This window comes from Rhinolophus hipposideros, assembly GCF_964194185.1.
Source record: "Rhinolophus hipposideros genome assembly, chromosome: 10".
NCBI classification, from domain to species: domain Eukaryota; kingdom Metazoa; phylum Chordata; class Mammalia; order Chiroptera; family Rhinolophidae; genus Rhinolophus; species Rhinolophus hipposideros.
The window spans coordinates 65,358,041-65,381,396 of record NC_138056.1 but is presented as its reverse complement, the minus strand read 5'-3'; the positions used below and the strand labels follow the sequence as shown (position 1 = coordinate 65,381,396).

Sequence of the window (23,356 nt, the reverse complement as noted above, 5' to 3'; positions counted from 1 at the left end):
TCTGACACCTTACACAGCTCTTTCAATACCATTGACTATATTCCCTATGCTGTTCTTTACATCCCGTGACTATATTCCCTATGCTGTTCTTTAAATCCCATGACTGTATATATATATTTAATTATAGTTGACATTCAATATTATATTAGTTTCAAGTGTACAGCCATACAGAGTTTTTAATGATGCAAATTGTTATTTTTTCATTGGCAATTTTAAACATTAGGCTTTCTTTAATAAGAACATATTTTTAAAGTTTGACATTTGGTGGAACTGAGAACCTAGGGAACTTGTGTCTGGATGGTTTATTTGCTGACAAAGAATAAATTCCATGAAATACAGAATTTTAAAATTCAAATGCATAGCTCTGTTAATTTATAAAGTGTAATTTGTATGACATTGGGCTTTAATTAAAGTATGTTTCCTAAATGGTGGTGACTAAAAGATAAATTAAGTCAAACTGTGTAGTATTTCCTTTCCATTGTTACGCTTACGAAATGGCACTTAAACCAAGGTTTGTCTGCAATTCAGAATCAAATATTAAAATGGAATTGTATTTTACGTCTTTTATCTTTTTATTTTAGGTCTGTTTGATCTCAGAGTATATATATTATAATTTATATAGATATATATATAGTATATGAGATAAAAGTTACAATATTTTGGATTTTGTTCTTAACCATTTACCCTTATTTTGAAATATTTAATAAGCTTAATCAAGTAAATGTGATTATCCCTTCAAAATTTGTGTTACGTTATTCATATTTTCTTTATGAACCAAAGACCAGAGGATTATTTCTTATCTAGAGTATGTCCATGAATGTAATATTGACATGTTCTTAAAGTATACAAATCTAGTCAGAATGAGTTAAGGCTCATAGAGCAGATATTAGGTAGACAGTAAACAGTGTCTGTTACACATAACTATTTCAATAGGCAAAAGAAAAATGATTGAAGTTGGCACTTATTCATGATCAACACCAACATCTCTCATAACTTCAACTCTTAAGAACCTAGAAACTGAAAAAGAATACAGCTTTAGCCAGATAGAGGATATCTATCAAAACTCTACAGTAAAGCCTCATACTTAATGTGGAAATGTTAGAAACATTTCCTTTAAACTTAGAAACGTAATGATTACTATCACCACTTTTATTCAACATTAGCTAGAAGTCCTAGCCAGTAAAATATGAAAATAATAGATAAGAAATGAAAGGAAGAAACAGAACTTTTATTATTTACAAATGATTGTCTATATGGGGAAATTTAAGAAAAATCTATATGCAAACTGTTTCTGGAAACAAGATAACTTTAAAAAGATAAATCATATTTCTGTACCATAGCAAAAATGTTTAGGCAGTGTGATTTTAGAAAGATTCCAGTAATAAAAGCAATGAATTTACATTATTTGGGATAAGTCTAATAAAAGATATGCAAGAACTTTTTGGTGAAAGTTATACATTTTATTAAAGAACGTAAAAATACCTAAGTAGATGAGTAGACAGAATAGCCTGGAGATGTCACGTATTTTTAGTATATCTGTTAATTCAATATAATTTCAAATGAAATTTGAAAGTTTGTCTTACAGAACTTGGGAAGCTGATCCTAAAACCTATATGGAAAGATAAAAGATCAAGATTACCTAAGAAGGAAAATGAAGAGGGGAGACTTATTTAATCAGATATAAAGCTAAAGTAATTAGAATAGGAATAGATCAGTGACAGTTTAGGAGCAGAATGATATTTGCTGGAACTTGTATATGACAGAGATGATATAACAAATCAGTAGGGAAAGAATAAACTATTTTGTAATCAATGTTGTGTTAGCCATGTTGAAACCAAAACAGAAGTTTGGTTCCTAATTCACACACACAAAAATTGAATTCATTAGATTAAAAACTAAAATTTTAAAAATCAAAATTTTTAAATTTTAGAAGAAAATAAAATATTACGTGGGTCAGGAAGGAATTTTTAAATACGACCCCAAAATATTAACCGTAAAAAGAAAAGATTATTGTGAACTAAAAAATAAAAAGATTTTATAAAAAGATTTTTAAAAGTTTTATTGTGCTAACATGGTAAGGACCTTCTCTTGTTTATTTGATTACTGTTCATCCGCCCTCTCTCAAATTAAACGCTGCAAAGCCACGAACCTTTGTTATATTCCTAGTGTATTGAATAGTGCCTGAATGAATGTGACGTCAAAGCTGTTTTGTACTTGTAGTCAGTTATGTCCTCAAGCTCCATGAGGCACTGGGAACATTTGCCCTCCTATTTGCTGTATTTAACTGGTGGAAAAGTTTGAGGAGCACTCCTAACTGACTGAAACTTGAAACCACTTGCCAGCTACATTTGGGAAATAAAAGAGGGAAATTCTGGGTTTTATTCATAGTTCCAGATTAAATCTGTGCATTTATTCACTAATTACTGCACTTTCTTGCAATTTCCTGAGAGTTCTAGGAAAAAAGTGTCCAGAAAGATGGTCTCTGCCATCATGAAGCTTAGAGTATAGTAGTGCGAAAAGAGGTAAGCAAGTCAGTTATATTGTATGATAGATGCTATGATGAAGTATCTGTACGTTGGAGCAGAGAGACTTCTAAAGCAGTCTACGCTGTAAGTAAAGTGCTACTACCTTTGAAAATACTAGAAAATATTTGGAGGCCATTTACAAAAACAGGAGTTTAAAGAAAAAGTAAACTATTGAGAAAAAAAGAATATTACTGTAAGCCCCTTGAGGGCAGACATATCTGTCTTGTTTACTATTGTATCTTTAGAGCTTATTCTCGAACCTAGAAGGTGCCCAGGAAAAGTTTGTTGGCTGAATCAGTGGAAGAGAATGAGAAATACTGAGCTGTTTTCCCTTTTATCAAATGTCGTATCTTTGGAAAAATGCCCGTTTCCCCTTTTGCTTTCCATTCTTAATTGTCCCCTATTTCTTATGTCTGATAGTCATGCCTTTCTCTTATTCAGCTAATGCATTTACCAGGCTTCTCTTCCTCTGACATCACTTTCATAATGTGATAGCCCTGTTTAAAAATTCTTCAAGGGGATCTCTGTTTCTTTAGTAGAAAGTGCAGAGCGTTGTATTTAGGGTTTTTCATGTTTGGTCCCATCACCACTATCACGCTGTATCTGCAACTGTTCCCAAACCCTCTGTAGTTAGGGGGTTTCTTCTCATAGTCCCTTAAACATAATGTGCTCATTCCCACTTCCACTCATGCTGACTCACATATCTGGAATATACTTCCTTTGCTCTTCAGTGAAACAAATCATGGCCAGCCTGTTAATCATAGACTACTTAGCCCCATCTCTGACCCTTCTAGCCTATTATGATATTAAAAAATAAATAAAATTCTGTTGTGAGATATTTAGATAAAAGTCTTGAGAGAGGGAACAATGTTGAAAAAAACTTAGAAGAGTATATGAGGAAAATTTGGAAGAAAGTAAGCAGTCACTAATTTATCTTCATCAAAGGGCCACCAAAATCCATTTGAAAATGTTCACATTTGCCTCATTTCCATTCTTAATCGGGAAATGACTTCAGTCTAAACTCTCATGATTTCCATTTTACTAAAATTTTTCTCTCCAAAGTTACCATTAACTCTCCTTTGTAAAATTTTGTCTTTTATAATAACATTGAGAGTCTTTTTGTTTTTTTGTATTTTTTTTTTTACTATAAAACTCCCAAAGTAATAAAAAATTTATGGCAAATAGAAATAGGAGAAAGGAAAAAATTAAATCACCAGTATTTCTACTACTTGATTACTCTCTTAGTATTTGGTATACAGAAACTCTTTCTTAAAAGTTTCTACTTAGAACTTTTATAGTTATAAGGTTGTATATCAGAGTAATGACACATGTAAAGGGTAGATTTGAAAAAATATATATGTGGATATAATGTGTTAAAGCTGCCTGAATGTTGCAGATAAGGAGGGGAGATGAGTCCAAGATGATGACTACAGGTTTCACACCTGGCTACAATTTATGGTTCACTTCTTTTCTATCTGACGGCCCCTCCTTTGTGTACTTTGCTGTTCTTCAGCTAAACGAGGTGACGCTAAAGTGTCCTTCATCTGTTACCCCCTAATCCCCCTTGTCCCTTTTTCCTTATGGTCCTTCTTTCTCATGGCTTTAGCCATCATCTCTTTATGGATGATTCCCACATCTTCATCTCAGGTCCTGATCTCTTTCTCAGCCCCTGATCCATCATATCAGTTGCTTGTGATACAGTTGCACAAGGATGCTGCCATGTCATGATTGTAGTCTCAGTACAGTCATGCATCTATTCAAGTTCAACAAGGTGTCTGGCGCTTTGGAAAAGCGTTTGATTTCTGCAAGGGTCAATTACGCCACTTATAGATGGGAATAAGAACACTACTTCTCTTCCAGGGGTATTATGAGCACTAAATGAATAATGGTCTTTTGAAAACAGTACATTAACTTGGCCAGTTCATGATGACCTTTTCCTTGGTTTGAGGCGAAATGAAAGTAATTGAGAATATTTTATCTATCTACCTGTCTACTTTTCTTCTGGTTTTGGCAGATATTCTGTTATGAGCCATCCTTTATTGGGAAGGACTGTCCTTTATCCCAAGACTCTATCTTTCTAATTTTGGGTTTTAAAAATCTTCTTTCTTTTATGAAATGATGTTGCTAATAGATGGTAGTTGTACTGTGAATATTTTAATGTTCTCAGTTATTAAAAAAAAGTTAAAAAGCTGTAGTGCTATGTTATTTCCTCCTTACCCCCACAGTTTCTTCTGTTTACATCTTGTATTAGTGTGGTACATTTGTTATACTTGAACCAATATAATACATGATTATTAATTAAAATCCATAGTTTTTACATTAGAGTTTACTTTTGGTCTTGTGCATTCTGTGGGTTTTGACAAATGTATAATGACATGTTTCCACTGTTACCATGTCATACAGAATAGTTTCGCTGCCCTAAAATCCTCTGTGCTTCACTGATTTGTCTCCCTCCCTTTCTCTGAACCCCTGGCAACCACTGATCTTTTTACTGTCTCCATAGTTTTGCCTTTTCCGAAATATCAGAGTTGGAATCATCTAATACATAGCCAGATTGGCTTCTTTCACGTAGCAATACACTTTTAAGATTTCTCCATATCTTTTTGTTGCTTGATAGCTCATTTCTTTTTATCACTGAATAATATTCCTTTGTATGGATGTACCTACCCCAGTTTCTTTATTCACTCACCTACTGAAGGACTTTTGGTTACTTCCAAGTTTTGGCAGTTATGAACAGCTTGCATTTTAAGATTCAAATTTGAAAGTTTTCTTGATATTAGGTGTATTTATTTCCTAGGGCTTCGGTAACAGAGTACTGCCAACTGGATGGCTTAAAACAACAGAAATTTATTCTCTCACAGTTCTGGAGTGTGATATTGTGATATAATAAGAAATACTTATTTTGGTCTTCATCCTTAGCTCCTGGCCAGAGCTCCTTCCTAAACCTTTGTAATTTCTCAAGTGATACGAACCACAGGAGCATCTTGTTATAATATTTGATTTTTGCCGGTGGCTTCTGAAGCACTTCCAGAGTGATAAAAGGGAAAGGAGTATCTCTTGTTATTTATAACACACCCCTTTAAACCACAGGTGAGTTTGTGTTAATGAGGTGACTTTTGGAAAGCCCCTAAGGACAGGGCTGGTTGTCAGGGGAACCACCCTTGTGATTAGAGGTTTGGGACTCTCAGCTCCCTTCCCATCCCCATGGAGGGGATTGGTGCTGGAGGTTAAGTTGATCACTAATGGCCAATAATGATTTAATCAATCACGTCTAAGTAATGAAGCCTTTATAAAAACATCCAAACTGAAGAATTTTGGAGAGTTTCCGGATGGGTGAACACTTTAAGGTGCTGGGAGGGTGATGTCCCCAGAGAGGGCACGGAATTTCCATACACCCTCCTGCCCCATACCTTGCGCTATACAGCTCTTCCATCTAGCTGTTTCTGAGTTGTTAGTTGTTATGATAAACTGGTAAATGTAGGAAACGGTTTCTCAGTTCTGTGAGCCATACTAGCAATTTATTGAATCTGGGGAGGGGTTGTGCGAACCCCTGATTGTTGGATGGTTGGTCAGAAGTACAGATGACAGCCTGGGACTTGAGATTAGCATTTGAAGTGGGGAGCAGTCCTGCGGAACTGAGCCCTGAACTACCGTGTTTCCCCGAAAATAAGACCCAGCCGGACCATTAGCTCTAATGTGTCTTTTAGATCAAAAATTAATATAAGGCCCGGCCTCATTTTACTATAAGACCGGGTCTTATATTAATTTTTGCTCCAAAAGATGCATTACAGATGATCATCCGGCTAGGTCTTATTTTCGGGGAAACATGGTATGTGGGGTCTGTACAAACTCTGGGTGTTACTGTAGGATATCCAGTTGGTGTCTGCCATGAACTGGAGAATTGCTTGGTGTGGAAAAACCCATACATCTGGTATCAAAAGTATTGAGAGTAGGGTAGAAAAACAGTATTTTTCTTTTAGGAGGCTAGTAATCTAAAATCAAAACGTTGGCAGGTTTGTACCTTCTGAGGACTCTGAGGGAGAATTTGTGCCATACCTCTGTGGAGGTGTAAAAAACAACTTTACTCCCACCTTCAAAGTTCTTCTAGCGGGGCTAATAATAAAATTTAACAGAGACAGATTACCAGGGGAAAATATCTGAAGTTTATTTTATGGATGTACCAGGGTGCCAAAAAAATATATACACATGACTTGTATTCATCTTTTATTATCGGTATATATTGAGTATTACAATTTTAATACAGTTGTTTCCTTTCTTAAAATGTGAACACATATTTTTTGGCACTCTCTGTACACTCGGAGTGTCCTAAGAATGAGACCCAAAGAGCCATTGGGCAGTTGAAGTTTATGTGCGCTCTGGAGCCAAGGGGCCAGGGGTGGTGGGGGTGGTTGTAGTGTGGACTTCAAAAGGCAGGAAGGTGATTCACAGGGAGATGAAACAGCAAATGTTTGGTAAGTAAATGTTTGCTGGGCTGTCTTTAACAATGGGACGCAGAGAGGACTTTGAACAGAAGGGCCTTGCTAGAGCCCTCTCTGTCTGTCACAGGTCAGCTCATATTAAACTGTAGTTATCTGTGATGGAGATCTCCCTTCCTGGAACAGGGCTCTGTCTAAATTCCTTCAGGCAGGTAAGCGGGGAGGGTCAATGGTTCTTTCTGAGTCTTTTGTTAGTTAATAACGAGCTAAAAACAGTCTCCCAAAAGGCATATTTTGGGGTGCCAAACTCTGCTTCCCTTACCTCCCTCCTAACTGCTGGTGAAGGTCAACAGTCCTTGATTTTTCTTGGCTTGTGGATCCACCTCTTTACATGGCATTCTCCCAGTATCTCTCTGCCTTCACAGGGCTGTCTTCTTACAAGGACAACAGTGATGTTGGATTAGGGGTCCTTATCTTAACTAATTATATCTGCAATGATCCTATTTCCAGATCAGGTCGCATTCTGAGGTACTGTCAGTTAGGACTTCAACCTATCTTTATTGGGTGAGGGGGTGGGGGCGGAGGGGGGCAGTGCACAATTCAACCCATAGCATGAAGTGATGCTTTCCGGATTATTCCTCTTTAGATACTCATCCTTTTTTGTTGTTGTCGAATTTATGATGTTATCCATCTCTTGCTAATTGTTATTTCAGCTGAAAACCATATCGATACAAGGTCTGATCCTATCGTTGGCTGTGTTATAAAAAGAACAAGCTTCCTTGTGCCCGAATTGAGATGTAGTACTTTTTTCAAATATATAACCTGTAAGATCCATACCAGATGCCAGTCTTTGGCTCTCCCCTGTTCAGATTTTTGTTTGTATGATTCATTTGCCTACTTTGTGGCTTCTCAGTTGTGGAAGAAAAAGGGGTTCTATGGAAAATAACTTCGCGAGACCATCTGATTATGAATTCCTAACAGGGCACTGTGATGGTGGGTAGTCATGCACTAGACATATAACTTCTTTATTTAGTAAAAGGCTTATCTTTGCCTGTCTGTTGTTTGTGCATATCTAGGTTAACACACCTTTCAAATTCCCCCTTTCTAACCCCTCCTTCTAAAGCATGAGAGCATGCATGTAATCTTAACTATTTTGTAATCTGATTCCTGCTTTGCTTTCTCCACCTTCATGCAATCTTCCTTACCCTCCCTGCTTAATTTTAAATGCATAAAAGAAGCTGCAAAACTGTTATTCTCTGGAGCATTTGAGATCTTGCTCCCTGGCATATGTTGTCAGTTTGGCTCAAATAAACTCTTATAAAGCTTCTTTATAAGTTTGGACATTTTTTTTACATCAACACAGTCAAGTTGTTTAAAAGATAGACTAAAGTAAAATTGATGTAAACAGTACTCTTTAATAGAATTATTCAGTGAAAAATAAGTTCATTATTTTTTCCTTTACAGTTTTAGTATGTAAAGAAACTGTGGGGGATAGTTCATAACTTCCACAGATTCGTTTTTCCCTTTCAAGTGATTTTAATTTAGTGTTTTGCAGATTTCAGAAAAATTCTTTCCTGTTTTTCTGTCATCTGACATTCCATGTGAAAACTGACCCATAAACTTGCCAACTTCCAGATCATCATTATAGACAAGGTTTCTGAAATCCCTTTATAGTAATTTCCTGATCAGACAGAGAGGAAGAGAAGGGAGGTAAGTTAAAGTCACATGGAAAGTTACTGGGCAGTTTGAAAATAGTTTGATAAACAGGGCATGGAAGACAATGGGGGAATACATCGTTGGGGAAAAAGCAAAACTGAATTGATTATGTTTTAGGAATGAAAAAATAATTATAAATTTGCGTGTGTGGTTTTTTTTCTTTTTCCACCAGTAAGATTTTAATGTGATCAGTAGACTTTTCCTGATAATAAGAAAAGGATTAAATATTTATTAGATACTATCAAAAAGTAGACCTTAGATAATCTTATCTATTGATATAGCCAGAGCTCCTAAGGGACAGAGATCTAATGTATCTGATAGAAAACAGATTGAATAGCCATTTAGTAACATTATTTTGGCCTAGTAAGAGAAAAGTATTTTATATATTCCAGCGGATTTCTCCAGGAGGGGATTTCTCGCTTCCTCTCATATCTGAGAGTTATATAATTTTTCTCCACTAAAGATATTTACATGTGACTGCAGAAAAACCTAATGAATCCGTCTGGCTTTGCTGTCTTGGTTCCTCACTCTTTTTCATTCTTTTTTCTTGGTTCTCCTATGACTGGGTTATTTCAGAATTCCTATCCTATAACTCATGTTTCTGTCTTCTGCCTGTTCTATTCTGATGTTGATGCTCTCTCTTGCATTCTTCGTTTCATTCATTGAATTCTTCAGCTCCTGAATTTCTGTTTGGTTCTTTTTTATGATTTCTATCTCTGTTTATTTCTCATTTTGTTCATGTATTGTTTTTCTGATTTTATTAAATTGTCTTGATTTTCTTGTAGCTCATTGGATTTCCTCAAAACATCTATTTATTAAATGCTTTATTGGGTAAATCACAGATCTCTGTGTCTTTGGGTTCAGTTATTAGGGGATTCTTACGATCCTTTGGTAATATCATGTTTCCTACAGTTTTGCATTGTTGTTTTTGGCATTTGAAGTAGCTGTCATCTCCTCTAATCTTTATTAGCTGCCTTCAGGTGAAAGATTCTTTTTGTTGGTTCTGCTTATTTTCTGGGGCTTTCTCTGACCTCGTATGCATACACCTGCTCCACACTTCTTTGTTCTTTTTTAAGCTGTGTGTCTTCTCTCCATCTTACAATGGACCAAACCAGCTGTTGGGAACCTCTCTTTCTTTGTCCCAAAGGTGGCACTACAGCTCATGATTGTGGTTTGTCTCTTGTCCACAGACCCTGGTTTTTCTGCACACACTCTCCGTCTACCTGGGCTTGCTTCCACCATTGCCTTCTGGAACGTATACCAGGAGGTAGCCACAGAGTGGGGAAGGTGTGGCTTTGGCTGTTGGGGAATTGCGGGTTCTCATGGGGTAGATGAGGGGATCTTTTGGGTGAGGTTTTCCCGACAGCTTATGGGTGGTCTTCCTGCGAGACTCTGGAACACAGAGAACTGCATCCCTTTAATGCTCTCTGATCCTCTTAACTGCCTCTTTCCCCAACACCTTCATGCCCCCACTCATGGAGCTCTTGCTTTGATGCTCTGGGTGCTGTGGGTGAGAGATGGGTTGCTTTAGCAGCACTCCCACAGTAGTGGTGGTAGCTGGTGCTCACTCACTGCGCTCCCTTTCCCCTACAGGAGGGATCCCCAATCTCCTCTTTCTCTAAGTTGTGCTGCCTTGGGGGGAAAGGTGATGCTGGCAAAGTTCCTCTTACCTACTCTAATGCACCCAAATTTGTGTATTTATTTTGCTCCAGTGGAGTGTTGGAACATCCCCTTTAGAAACCTGGATTTCTATTAAGTCTTTCTCATCCATGAAAACACTGCTCATGTCAGTGTTTTCCAGGTGTCATATCCCAGAGGGGTTGGAGTCAGTTCACAGGCTCCTGCTGGTTCCACAGGCCGCACCAGGTTCTGTCTGCCTGTGATGCACAGTGGGTGACACTCCTCCTGGGTCCTTTGGCATATGATGTTGTATTCCAGAGTTCCTATGGAAGCACTTTTATTCATGGATAGATGTTAAATTTCAAGACTTAGAGAGCTTTATGGTTCTCTTTATGACATGCTGTCTCAAATATTAATCCCTCTGTATTTTTTATAGTGTCCCTCAAATTATGTTTATGTCATTATAGAGCCATTATGTTTATTGCCATTAGATTAATGCCATTCAGACATTTATAAGGTGTCATTAAAACCTGTGTATTTTAGAGGAGAGGAACAAAGCACCATGTGAACAAGCCATTGTGAGAAGAGACAATGAAAACTTCTGTTGATGCTTCTGTTAAGTGAATAATAATTATTTCTTACATTTTAATAGTACTTTGCAAATCCCTTTATGATTCAGCTATCTCATTTCATACTCACAAACCTGTAAGGTTGGTATTAATATTAATATAAATGATGAAACTAAGACTCAGAGAGCTTGGTATGGTGGAATTAAATATTTTTTTAATTTATTTTTTGGCTGACAGGTAGTTGGAGTGGGGAAGGAACATTTTCAGTTGGATGTATGGAACTAGAGTCCAAGAATAATCTTTGCTGGCAATATAGATTGAAGTGAGGTCATCAGGAAGAGAGTAAAGTGAGAAATGGACAAACCTCTGAGGAACAGGGAAGGTTAGGGAAAGGGAACATAAAGGTCATTGAAAAAGAATGGTCAGAGAAGGGAGTTTAGCAGGCAAATGCAGATAGTGTCAAATGTAGCTAAGAGATAAAAATGAAGACTGAAATGTCCAGTGTCTTTAATAATGTGGAGGTTATTGGGGAGAAAGTGGGTTCCCTGGAAGGGGCTGGTTAGCTGGCAAAGCCAGATTGCAGAAACTTGAGGAATGGATGGGAGGTGAAGAATCAGAGACAGTGAAGTTTATTGTTTGGCAGCGAAAAGGGTAGACTTTGGGGTAGCTAGGGGGATGTGTTTAGCATATAACAACTGTGTGTGCGTGCGCACGCGCCCGCGCCCCCCGCTCTGGGTTGTGTCAATCCATTAGAAAACCAGGTATCTAGATGTTTACATTCTTGGAATCCAGTGTAGCGTCCTTCATAAGGTAACTTCTCAGTAACAGTTGTTGATCATGCCTTTAATTAATCTCTTTTTCAACAAGATTCTTTATCAACATCCACATTCCCTAAACATTAAATCTACAGAAAATCTTGATTTTACCTGAGTTCAAATGCACTAAGGGCCTTAGGCATGGCTTAATGGAAAGAAAATGGGGTTTGTAATCCACTAAAACTGTAATTCAAATCTGACACTTTTTAGCTATGTGATGCTGAACAAGTTGTCACTTCTGGCCTCATTTTCCACATCTAGGAAAAGAGGATAGTAACACCTACCATTATAGGACTGTTGTAGGATTTGGTGAAAAAATGTATCGTGTTTTGTATGTAATATGTTGTACGAAGTTGACACTCAGTAAATGCTTTGTAGAAGAAACAGCATGTTACACATTCCAGCACTGTAGTTTTTATAATTTGATTTAAAGTAGCATGTGTAATATAATATAACTTTATGTAAGAACAAGCATACTTAGTTGAAATTTGAGTGAAAAATTAATGTCTGAGTAAAAAATGTTTCTTTTCTTGCCCCCTCCTCCCTTTTCTAATCCAGGTCCTGAGGGAGTCTAACAAATTAGCAGAAATGGAAGAACCACCCTTGCTTCCAGGAGAAAATATTAAAGACATGGGTCTGTAATGGTATTTTTTGTTGAATTTCCTTCTTCTTCCTGACTGCACTGACTATTCAGTACTCTCAGTATGCAGAGAACAGGCTCACTGTCCAGGACAGCTGCTGTCTGCAGCACTCACCACGGTCAGCCTTCCAACAGTTAGTGTGTTCTCTCAGCCGAGGTTTAGACCTATTTGGTTTGTACTTGGACTGCTGGAAAACATGCAAATCAAATTATATCCTGTTGCTTCTCTGCTTTGCTTTACTTTCGTTGAAAGCAGATATCTTTTTTTTCTTTCTTTTTGTTTTTGTTTTTTTTTTTTAACTGTTGCTGAATTCTGGGAAAGAAAATTTTGTTATTTTGAATTACCACAGTAAGATATTGGGTTGCCTAAATAAAAAACATTGAATTCTCACTTTGTACAAGTAATTTTTCTTCAAACACCATTCTCTCTTTTTTCTTCCTTTTTTCCTACCCTGACTAAACACAGGCCAGTTTTTGGGTGGAAAGATTTCATTTCCGTTGCAAAGCAAGCTGTTTGCAATGTAGGTGCCTTTCTTTGTCCAGTCTAAGGACTAAGTGTTAACTTATTGTATGGACTAGAAACTAGAGACAAGCATTCAAGCTCTTTTTTGTCCTCATGCTTTTACTTTAAAATATCTATAGCTTTGGAGAAATAAGTGATTTTTTAGAAGAATAAAGTAAATGGTTTCTTAGCCAAAGTAAACACTACCTTTCATTTTATTATCAATCAACATTTTAAAAGGACTTAGTAAATGCTTAATTTTCCCTGGCCAGATGTCATTTCTTTGTGTAAAACCGTGCAAGCCAAAGGGGGAACTGCCCCCAGATGGGTTGTTCTTGCTTACAGTACATTTAGTTCTTTCACACTTAGCATATTGGTCTCTTCTTGCTCTTGACTCCTGATTGAATACCCCACATTTTCTTTCCTCCCCCCCCCCCACCCTGTCTCTTGTACACCCTAAGCTCTTGTTCTGCTGAATTGCTTACTGAGTTAGGTGTATAGTATCACACTGAATATTATACAATAGCAATAGTTATCATTATTGAGTGCTTACTGTCTCATGTTATCATCCTCACAGTAATCTTCTGAGAAAGTTATTAATCCTGTTTAGTAGATGAGGAAACTAAAGCATAGGGAGATTCCCTTGGTAGTCAAGTTATAGCTAGCATTGTGACAGTTTTTTTGTCTTCTGAACCTAAAGCACATGCTATGTCCACTATGATAAATGACCTTATCAACCACTTTCCATTTACCACTTAGACTCTTTTGTTGGCTCCTCTTATTTGAATAGCATGACTTCATCCATGACCCATTTCCCTTTTTCCTCCTATGTGCTGTTTTTGTTTGACCATATCTAAATTAGTAGCTTTACCTACCGTATATTTACTAATGACTCCAAATTTATTTCTAGTGTGAACCTCTGTCCTAATGCATATAAACAAATGCCTGTATCTTAGACACATGTCCGTTGATATCTTATAGATAGCCCTTAGAGCCAACACCTCCAAACTGAAATCATCACCTTCATCCCTAAATTTACTCCTTTACTTTTATTATCTCCCTCAGTTAATATTAGAAACAGTTGTCCATTCAGTCAAGAAAGAAATCTGGGAGTCATAGTAGACTGCTTTTCTCTGAACTCTGACATTCAATCAGTTACCAGATTCGAAGGAATCAATCTCTAAGAATTTCTTGAATTTATCTTTTCCTCTCAATTTTCAGAAGCCCTAGGTATCATATTTATGTGCATTGAATTTCAGTTACCTATGAGAAACTTCCAGTGGAGATATCTAGGAAAGATATCTTAGGCGTAGGAGAGCGATCAGGGTTGGAAGTCCATATTTTGGAATCACTAGAAATAGATATTAGTTGAAAAATGAGAGGAGGAAAACAGCCCAGATATCATGTTGAGTGAAAAGAGGTCCAAGAATATAGCTTTGTTAAACATTTTACAATTACATGGTAAAAGAGGAACCAGGGAGGGAAATTGAGGAGTGGAGATTGTGGTACAATATAAATTACAGAGAGCCGTGCTATATACTTAACTTTGTCCAAAGAGGCACTTTACTTTCCTACTTCTGTATATTGGATGAGGTTCTTTCTCTGCAGGGAGTGCTGTCTCACCATCTCTACTCGTCTAAAGAAGACCAGCTGTTGGGGCACAACTCCCATGCCTGTGTTCCTTGAACCTTCTCTGATCTCACAGCTCCATGGACTTGCCCTTCTCTGTATCACTTAGAGTATGCTTTTGTGTCTCTCTTTCTGCACAGATGGCATGCTATCATATATTACATTTATTTGTGTCTATTTTATATCCTTATAGATATGTACACGTATTGATTGTCAAAGTCATTTTAGTCTACCTCACAGAAACTATTATGGATTCTTCCTCTGTGAACTCAGTGAAAATTTGAGAGGATTAGTAAATCTAAGCTCTTTTGGTACCACTAGGCAGTATTGGTATTGCAAAATATAGAGGAATACCTAATATAGTAAATGAAATATTCTGATTCAACATCATCTGTATAGACTTGCTTATTGTGCAAAAATTAAATTAGTGTAAAGTACAGGGCTAGAGGAACCTTGAATATATTAATTCATGTAGAAAAGATGTTTGATTTTTAGTTGGCCTGATGTAAATCTGTGGTTTAGCTGTTTTTAAAAAGTTAAAGTAGTTGATGTTGGGAACAGCAACAGAATGCACCAGGGGAGTAACAGCCTCAGAGTATTGCGGCCTGGGCACATCAGCCGTCGAAGTAGCACACACTGCGTATTTCAGCCTTTGCACAGCAAACAGACCACTACGTCAGTGGCATGATGAGGTGCGGAGATTTGAATTTGCAGTCAGAAGAACTGCATTCAGGTCTTCATCTTAGCAGTTACTGGTTCTGAAAACATTAGGCAGTTAGTTTTACTTCTCTGAGCCTTGGTAGTCTCGTCTAAAAGTCGTAGGTAATTGTAGGTCTTATGTACAAGGGTTTTCATGAAGGTAAAAGGAGGTGAAAGTGCTTTATAAAGAAGGACTTCTGAAGAATTCCTAGGCCATCAGTGCCGGTTGTAGCGACCGTTATTTGCTCTGGGAATGTGCCTAGTCACAGTCGCCCTCTTACTTGCTACAAAACCTGCTAAGCGTAAATTCTCTCTTCAGAGTGACTTAGCTGCCACCAGCTTGAGGAGAAAAGGTAAAGGGGACAGAACAAAGCAGAACCTAATGATGATAATAGTAACATAGGTATAAACCATTATATTTGTATAGTACTTGCAATTTTGGAACCATTTTCATTGTATTAGCTCTTGATCTTAGAGTAAAGGGGAAGGTGCAATAAAAATATTGAACTAAGAGGGACATAACCTGTAACAGAATATAGAATAATAATGTTCATTTTCTTGTGTAACAAAACTGGCTCTGGAAGGAATCCAGAAATGATTTTAGGAACATTGAATAACGCTAGTTCCTAATTGAATTAAAAATTCATAAGGGCAAGAAAATATATGCAAGGCAAGTTTGTGTACGTATGATTGGTTTATTTAATTTAAAACCTCCCCTCTAAATGAAATATGCATTGGAAACAATAATTTAAACAATATAGCTCATACTTGAACATTTGAAGATCAGTCTCATTTCAAATTCCATTCAAAGCAGTCAGTCCTTCAAAGTGATGAATAAAAAGCGAAGTCAGGAAGTTGTAATACCCTATTAAACATATTTCATGTCCCTCACTTTTCCCAGAAACCCCTTGAGTGGTTCTTAGAAATGTGTTGCTCCTAATTGAGCTTTACTTCCTTGGTACAATGAAGATACTCCTTTATATGCTGGTTTGCTATAATAAATACATTGCAGGGATTTATGAATCTTTTAAGATACAAAAATTGATATTGTGCATTATGAACTTTACCATATTAAATATTATTTTGAACTAATGGTAGCTGAGTTATCCTGCTTAATTAACTCATGTTTTAAAAAGCAGAATGCTGTGTAGATTCATCATTTGTCATTTAATAAAACAGTGCTAGTAATTATTTCTGTAAAGTTGGACATCAGTTGCTGGGTCCGGGATATTGTATCCTCTTATACTATTATTTTTCTAAGAAATTATATTTCCTATGCACTTCATTTCCCCTACAATATTTTCCCCATAAATGTAATTTGATCAGAAGTTTTCTGGTGTTACATGTTTCGGGTATTGTATTTTTAGGAGTATGTTGACAGACTAGACATGGCCAGAGAAGACCAGCAGATTGGTGAGGTGATCCAGAAAATAGGATAAGATGACTGGTGATTATGCCATGAGACATTTCCTGTTGTTAACCACCATTACCACCACCCCTCCACCCACGACTCCAACTACCACACTGATTTTATCACACAGGGATGGTGGCTATCTTTGTCTTCTGGTCTGTCTCAGTGCAGGGCGAGCCCCCGCCTCTTCAGTCCTCTCCATTTAGTGTACATTCCTTCCCCAGATTACTGCATGGTTGGAAATATGGATTTGGCTTCTGAGTTCTCTTTGTATCACTAATTCCATTAGTTTTGAGCATAAGTTAGAGAAGCACTCAGAATTCTGTTAAATTTTATTTGTGAAAAGATGAGAGTGCAGTTTTTAATAGTGCACAATACATAGTAAATTGTGGATTCTTTGCCTTTTCAGCCAAAGATGTAACTTATATATGTCCATTCACTGGTGCTGTACGAGGAACTCTGACTGTTACGAATTACAGGTTATATTTCAAAAGCATGGAACGGGTAAGACTTGTTGGATTCGATTTTTACATACCATCTGTGTTGTTGGAAGTCAGTTTTGTTCATTTTTATTAAAGCATTTCTAATTAAGGTTTTTCTCAGCTATAATTGTACAGTATCCGTTGCTCAAGTTTTGTTTTTTGCTTTCCTTTCTTTAGGATCCCCCATTTGTTTTAGATGCTTCTCTTGGTGTGATAAGCAGAGTAGAAAAAATTGGTGGTGCTTCTAGTCGAGGTGAAAATTCTTATGGACTAGAAACTGTGTGCAAGGTAAATGTCATAATATTTGTGCTGTTATATTTGGTTTGCAAAGTTTCCTGTTAATTACAGCCTGTGTTTAGACACTGGTTCCCAAAGTATCAAATGGATTTCAAACTAGAAATGTCATTCTAGTAAAGGAAAACATTTAGGAGTAATAGAAAGGTAATCTATCATGAATTAGACTTGAATTCTTTTGGACCCTAAAAAGTACTTTCACATTCATTTCATGGTGAGCCTCATAAAAATCCTGAAATAGGCATTATAGACATTATTCCCTTTAATTTACAAATTAGAAACAAGGATCTGTGAGCAATTAAAGCATGGCACTTTGTAGTGGAAGACTGGTTATGACATTCATCATCACCTATCTTTCCTCTTTAGTTTTCATAAATTTTCTGCTTCTGAAACAATTGTGGGGAAAATTTGATATTATAGACCTTCCCTGTTTTCTTATCTAACTGGCATTCTTTAACTACATTGAAACTTGAATGACATTTAGATTTTTACAATTTTAACATTCAGTCACAGATGTTTAATTAATACCATGTGCCACACTACAGGGCACTGTTCTCCTGGTTATGGTCTAATTAATACCTGTGCACATCTCAATTCTAGATCACCTTTTCCTTTCTTGTGGTCTTCTGTTGGTACCGAAAGTAAAAGCAACAATACATGCATAACTTTCAAGATACTTCGTTGATCTTAGAGATTTTGTGAATCTGTTAAAGCTAATGACTTAGTAATTACTGTTTTGCCTTTTCATTGTAGCCAGAAGGTCTCTAAGAGTGTAATAATTGCCAGCCATGTGTCAAGCACTTTGTCTCCTGATAATGTCTCCTGCGTGTAATAGTAAATAGAGCATACAATATAAGAGAAAATGAAAGAGGGTGACTTTGAAATCTTGATCATTTTAAGTGTAATTTTTTTCATGGAACAAGACCATTAGCAAACAGATATTTGTAGGGGCTTCTGCTGTGATAGTTTTAAAGAACTGTCGTTAACAGAGTGCTTAATGAGTATCTCTACTAGTTATAAAGATAATTACGGAGGAAAGACAAGGTATCAACTAAAGTTCCCACACGTTTGTTTTAAGGGATGGTAGAGCTAGCATAATTCTGGATAGAATTTGTAATAAAATGTTGTATTTATTCATGTACAGTAGGTACATTGTAGAAGTGTGTCTCTGTTTGGATTTGCAGAATGGGGTATATAATAAAGTTATTTTGAATTTTGCCTAGGTTAAAACACTTAAATGAAGTCTTGAAATTATTCTTAATTCCCATTTATTTTCTTAGTGCTATTAAGATGTCAGTAAACCAGGGCATAGAAAATTGCTGGAGGACAAATAATAGAGGCAACCTTGTTCTTTAGATCTGAGTGTAGAGACTGGGATGATACCAACCAAACTGTTCAGAGCTTATGTGCCGATAGACACTTGAAGAACTTTGACATGGAAAGGAGGAAGACCTTTAGGCAGAGTTTGGTTTAGCCAGAAACTTATAAAGAGAAGATCCAATGGAGTTGAGTCTTGGGAAGGGATCGTAAGAAGGAAAACAATCACCAGGCCTAATGGGAACAAAGACACTTATGAAATATAACAAGAGCTGATCAGGTTTTTAATAGGGAAATTCATGACAGGAAATGTGCTTTCTTTCATAGGGAAAGGATATATACTGATAGTGTGTATCAATCATGATATTAAGCTTCAGATACAGTATGTCTAATCTCCATGGCCCTCTTTCACTGACTTACCTTGTGTATATAAGCAGAGGTAAATTTTCTGTCCTCTGAATTCTGCCATGTATTAGAGTGCCTTGTGTTTCTTTTTATTTCTCTCAATAAGAATGTGTAATTTCCCTTCCTTCAGGAGATGTTGTCTGATTTATTTTTGTATCCCACATTCACAAATCTTAACATTTTAAAAGATAGTTTCAAGTTACCTTATTTGTTTTTTAAATGAAAAGGGAACAAAAAAATGATAGATGGCTACATTGATCCTAAATCTTTTCTAGGATATTCGAAATTTACGGTTTGCTCATAAACCTGAGGGGCGAACGAGAAGATCCATATTTGAGAATCTAATGAAATATGCATTTCCTGTGTCTAATAACCTGGTAAGATGGTTCTTATCTTTGAAAAATCTGTATTATAATTATTGATGTAGTGTAAAGAAACATGTCTAGGATATCTGGAATATCTACATTTACAATTCTTCTTTTAAGAAGTTATACATTTAACCAGATGTATAATTTGAAGTTATACATTTAACCAGATGTATACATTTAACCAGATGTATAATTTAGGTTTTAACCTAATCTATCTAACCAATTTTTTTAGATATAAAATGAGGGAGCAGGATGAGCTGTTTTCTGAGGCCCATTCCTGTGTACTGACATTCATAATTATATGATCTTTTTATCCAGGTTGTTTCCGTGATGAAAACTGTATGTGGTCTTCATTAGAATTTGGAGAACTGACACTTAAGTCTAGTAATTTTAAGAGGGTAGGGTGGACAGATACTTAACTGAGTTCCTACAATGTGTTATTAATAGTATTAGGCCCCTCATTTATGTTATAAAATCGAACTTCTATAGTAGCCATATGGTGATAACTATTATTTATCCCTACTTTAAAGTTGAAACCAGAAGCAGGTAACTAATTAATTCAAGGGAATAGCTAGTAAGGAGTAAAATTTGGAATCAATACTCTAGTTTGAATGTTTTTCATCATAGTAGTTCCCACCATTCTGTCTATATAAATTTTTTTTGATACATAGATTTCATGCCAAAAAATAAAAAGTTAACTCAGTGTGTTTTAGGAAATATAGCATAAACTTCAAAGCTGCTTAACTCCCGATATTGGTGATGTCAAACTAATTAATTATATCAGAAGACATCTTTTTTATGTAATGTTTTTCATTAGAAGTAAACCTAAAATGGCCACCAGGTATATCTGAAAGAAGTATGGTGATGTTACCATTTGATAAATCTTGGTGGTGGGCCTCTGTGCTTTCCTGTATGTTTGAAAAAAACACCAATACAGAGTATCCTGTCAGATAAATAAGTGAAAACTTTGGGTATGATAAGGATACTTTTCTGATTTATTACCTCCTTAAAAGTCTTTTTAGCTATGAACTCTGTTTATTTTTTATAGCCTCTTTTTGCTTTTGAATACAAAGAAGTATTCCCTGAAAATGGGTGGAAGCTCTATGACCCTCTTTTAGAGTACAGGAGGCAGGTATGTACTTTTTCCTTTCAATTTTAATATTCTGTATTTTTATTTTAATGAAATTTTCATGGGTAGAAGTAAACAGCTTTGTAAGTTATGTCGTTTTTGTTGTTGTTGTTTTCTTAATAAAGGGTAGGCCTGATTTCTTGGCTGCCTTTCAGTTTCTTTAAAATGCTTCTCAGACTGTGCCAATGATCTTTTATGAATCTTTACTTATCTAAAAGTTTACAAGTAAATCAGTTTATTTTAAAAATGTTTAATAATTTTAAAAAAATATAAATAGAAGTTTATTGTATAAAATTAAGGCCTTCATACTTCATAGTTCATTAAGGCTAAAAATGAAGACGAGGTTATTTTTTAAAACCTGCACAGAAATTTCACTTTCACTTCCCCTCACCCCCAACTATTAAAATGGTCTGACCAAATGTTATCAAAACAAACACTGTAAAGAACACCAAGTCCTTTAAAAACAACTATCCCAAATGTTATTTCTTGGCATAGGCGATCTTCATGGCATGGGATGGTGTGATCTTAAATCCTTCAAATATATGGTGATGGAAGGAGAACAGAATTTGGGTGGTGAGCACATAGTGTAATATATAGATGATGTCTTATAGAAATGTACCCTTGAAACCTATGTGATTTTACTAACCATTGTCCCCAATAAATTTAAGTTTAAAAAAAATGAGAGAAAAAAGAAAATAGAAATCCTTGTAAAGCAACCCTGGCAGTTCTCGCCTGTCCATCATTTTCAAATCCAACCAATGCAATGAATGTCATGCCTCCCAGGTACCAAACATACTTCCTTAAAAACAGGGAAGTTATTAAACAGCATGGATAACTTCATCTCTTTAGTCTCTTCTGATAAATTATTAAGGAATAAAATATAGTTTGGAGGGTAATCAGGGACCTGAGTTTTTCGTGTTGCATTTCCTTGGTTATTAGCTGAATTTGGTGTTCCCTGGCCAGGCTTTTTATTTGCCGTCATTGCTGTTTGTTCCACAGTTTTGGCTTTTTTCTTGTTTCTTCTCTTTGTCAGCAAAAGTGCCACACGTTTTAAATATTCTATCAGGATCTGTCTTTGTATACTGGATTCGCATTGGTTTACCATGAAATGGAAATCCCTGTAACTGTCTCAAGGCATCTGTGGATGAGGCCAGTAGTTTAAATATAACAAAGGCCCCTCATCTTCACTGTTTTTAAAGCCGTAGTATCTACCACATGGCCAGCCTGGGAAAACAGGGCATATAGTGATCTCTCTTCAATTCTTCTTCTAAATTATGTCATTCATATCTTTGATGTAAATTATATGACTTGGTCTGATATCCATGGTTTGGGGTAAACTGTTCAAATAGCCTCAGACCAGCACCGTGTCCCATAAACTAAAAAACATTTAATTTTAAAATAAAAATAAATGGTAAATACATTTATGTTTTAGTATTCTTATATGCCATTCAACATTATTCACTCAGATTTTTCTCTTTTGGGTAGCCTATAATTTGATTCTGAAAAAAATTTCTGATAGTTCAGTTTATAACTTATTTTTACATAAAATTTTGAAAGTTTTCCGTCTTCACAGAAGACATACTTCTACATAAAATGTTAACAAATCAAACCTGATAATATGTAAAAGAGGTAATATATCATGACTAAGATGGGTTGGTTTAATATTAGAAAACCTAATAATGTGATTTAATTCACCACAGTAGAGCTTAAAGGAAATCTGTGTTACAGCATATCATTTCCCTATTCTTCCTCAGTACATTACTTCCCAGAGTCCCTATACTGCAATATTTAAACTATACCTAAAATAGTCTTTATTTTTAAGTTTGCACTTGTTCACTGTACTTTCATGAGAATTTAAGTTCTCACACATTGATTGTTTTTTTGGTAATCATTAGATTTATATCCAAATTATTCTAGAATTCAGTTATGAAATCATTAAGCTGATTTTTATATTTAGATTTCAAATACTGCATTTAAATTATAGCTTCTAATTTACTTAGTTTTGTTTCACAAAGCCAGGAAAAGTTAAAAAAAAATACCACTAGAGAACTAATAGTATCTAAATGGTTTGAAAGTGAGTTTCTGCATAGTCACGTGTGAAGTAAAATTTTAAATTGCTTTTTCAGTTATAAAGCCATCAGCTGGCAAAATATGAAGAAGAATACAAAATAAATTGATCAACTAAAAACTGAGTCTACAAGTGACATTGCAAGATTTATGCTAACCCAAAAATCCAATGTCAAAATTAGAGGGGGAAGCAACCATAAAATCTAACAAATGTCTTTAGAATTGTAAAAATGGGACTATTTTGGGGGTATCTGGGCAAAAATTGCTGTGTGTTTTAGTGGCATTTAACATAGAACTTTGAAAAGCAGATGAGATATCTGTGCCCTGAGAAAAATAAATTATCATTTAAAAGAGAAAAAAAGTTAAAGAGTAAATGAGCAGCTGTACCCATACAGAAAGAGAATTATGAGATTAGGAAATGTGGCAGTCAGAATAGAGCATTGAATTTCACCTTAAATGATATAAATGCCTTATGGGCTTCGACTTATTAGAGCAATTTGTTGACTTTTTTTCTGAAGAGTTAGACATTTTTTCTGACTCTTGAGTCAACCAAACAAAGTAGTGGACAGGACACAGTTTTTTTGTAGTTAGAAGCCTCAATTTATTAAAATACCTTTTAAGTTCATTATACAAAAAAAATGAAAATCATCTCTTAATGTAAACCTTAAGACTAAAAATAAAGCATGAGTATTCTTTTTTCTTCTTTAAATAATTTTTTATTTTTAAATTATA

The 23,356-nt window shown here is 35.7% G+C and overlaps 1 protein-coding gene and 1 pseudogene across 7 annotated transcripts in view; one reads left to right on the top strand and one right to left on the bottom strand.

Moving 5' to 3' along the window:
* Positions 1–23,356, top strand: part of MTMR2 (myotubularin related protein 2) — a 95,335-nt gene that overhangs the window by 44,766 nt on the left and 27,213 nt on the right. For 5 of the 6 annotated variants that reach the window (XM_081061612.1, XM_081061616.1, XM_081061615.1 and 2 more), the window contains 5 exons: positions 12,240–12,315; positions 16,972–17,066; positions 17,222–17,332; positions 19,336–19,437; positions 20,477–20,560. In XM_081061612.1, the coding sequence (XP_080917738.1) occupies positions 12,270–12,315; positions 16,972–17,066; positions 17,222–17,332; positions 19,336–19,437; positions 20,477–20,560 (438 nt within the window). In that variant the 5' untranslated portion in view covers positions 12,240–12,269. Of the gene's footprint in view, positions 1–7,064; positions 7,174–12,239; positions 12,316–16,971; positions 17,067–17,221; positions 17,333–19,335; positions 19,438–20,476; positions 20,561–23,356 lie in introns of those variants that run through there. The other variant, XM_081061611.1, reaches the window with a different exon arrangement.
* LOC308502986 (U2 small nuclear ribonucleoprotein B''-like) lies at positions 21,037–21,896 on the bottom strand (annotated as a pseudogene). Its single transcript has 2 exons — positions 21,275–21,896; positions 21,037–21,102 (listed from the first exon to the last, which is right to left on the bottom strand). The product of its transcript is annotated as a U2 small nuclear ribonucleoprotein B''-like (transcript).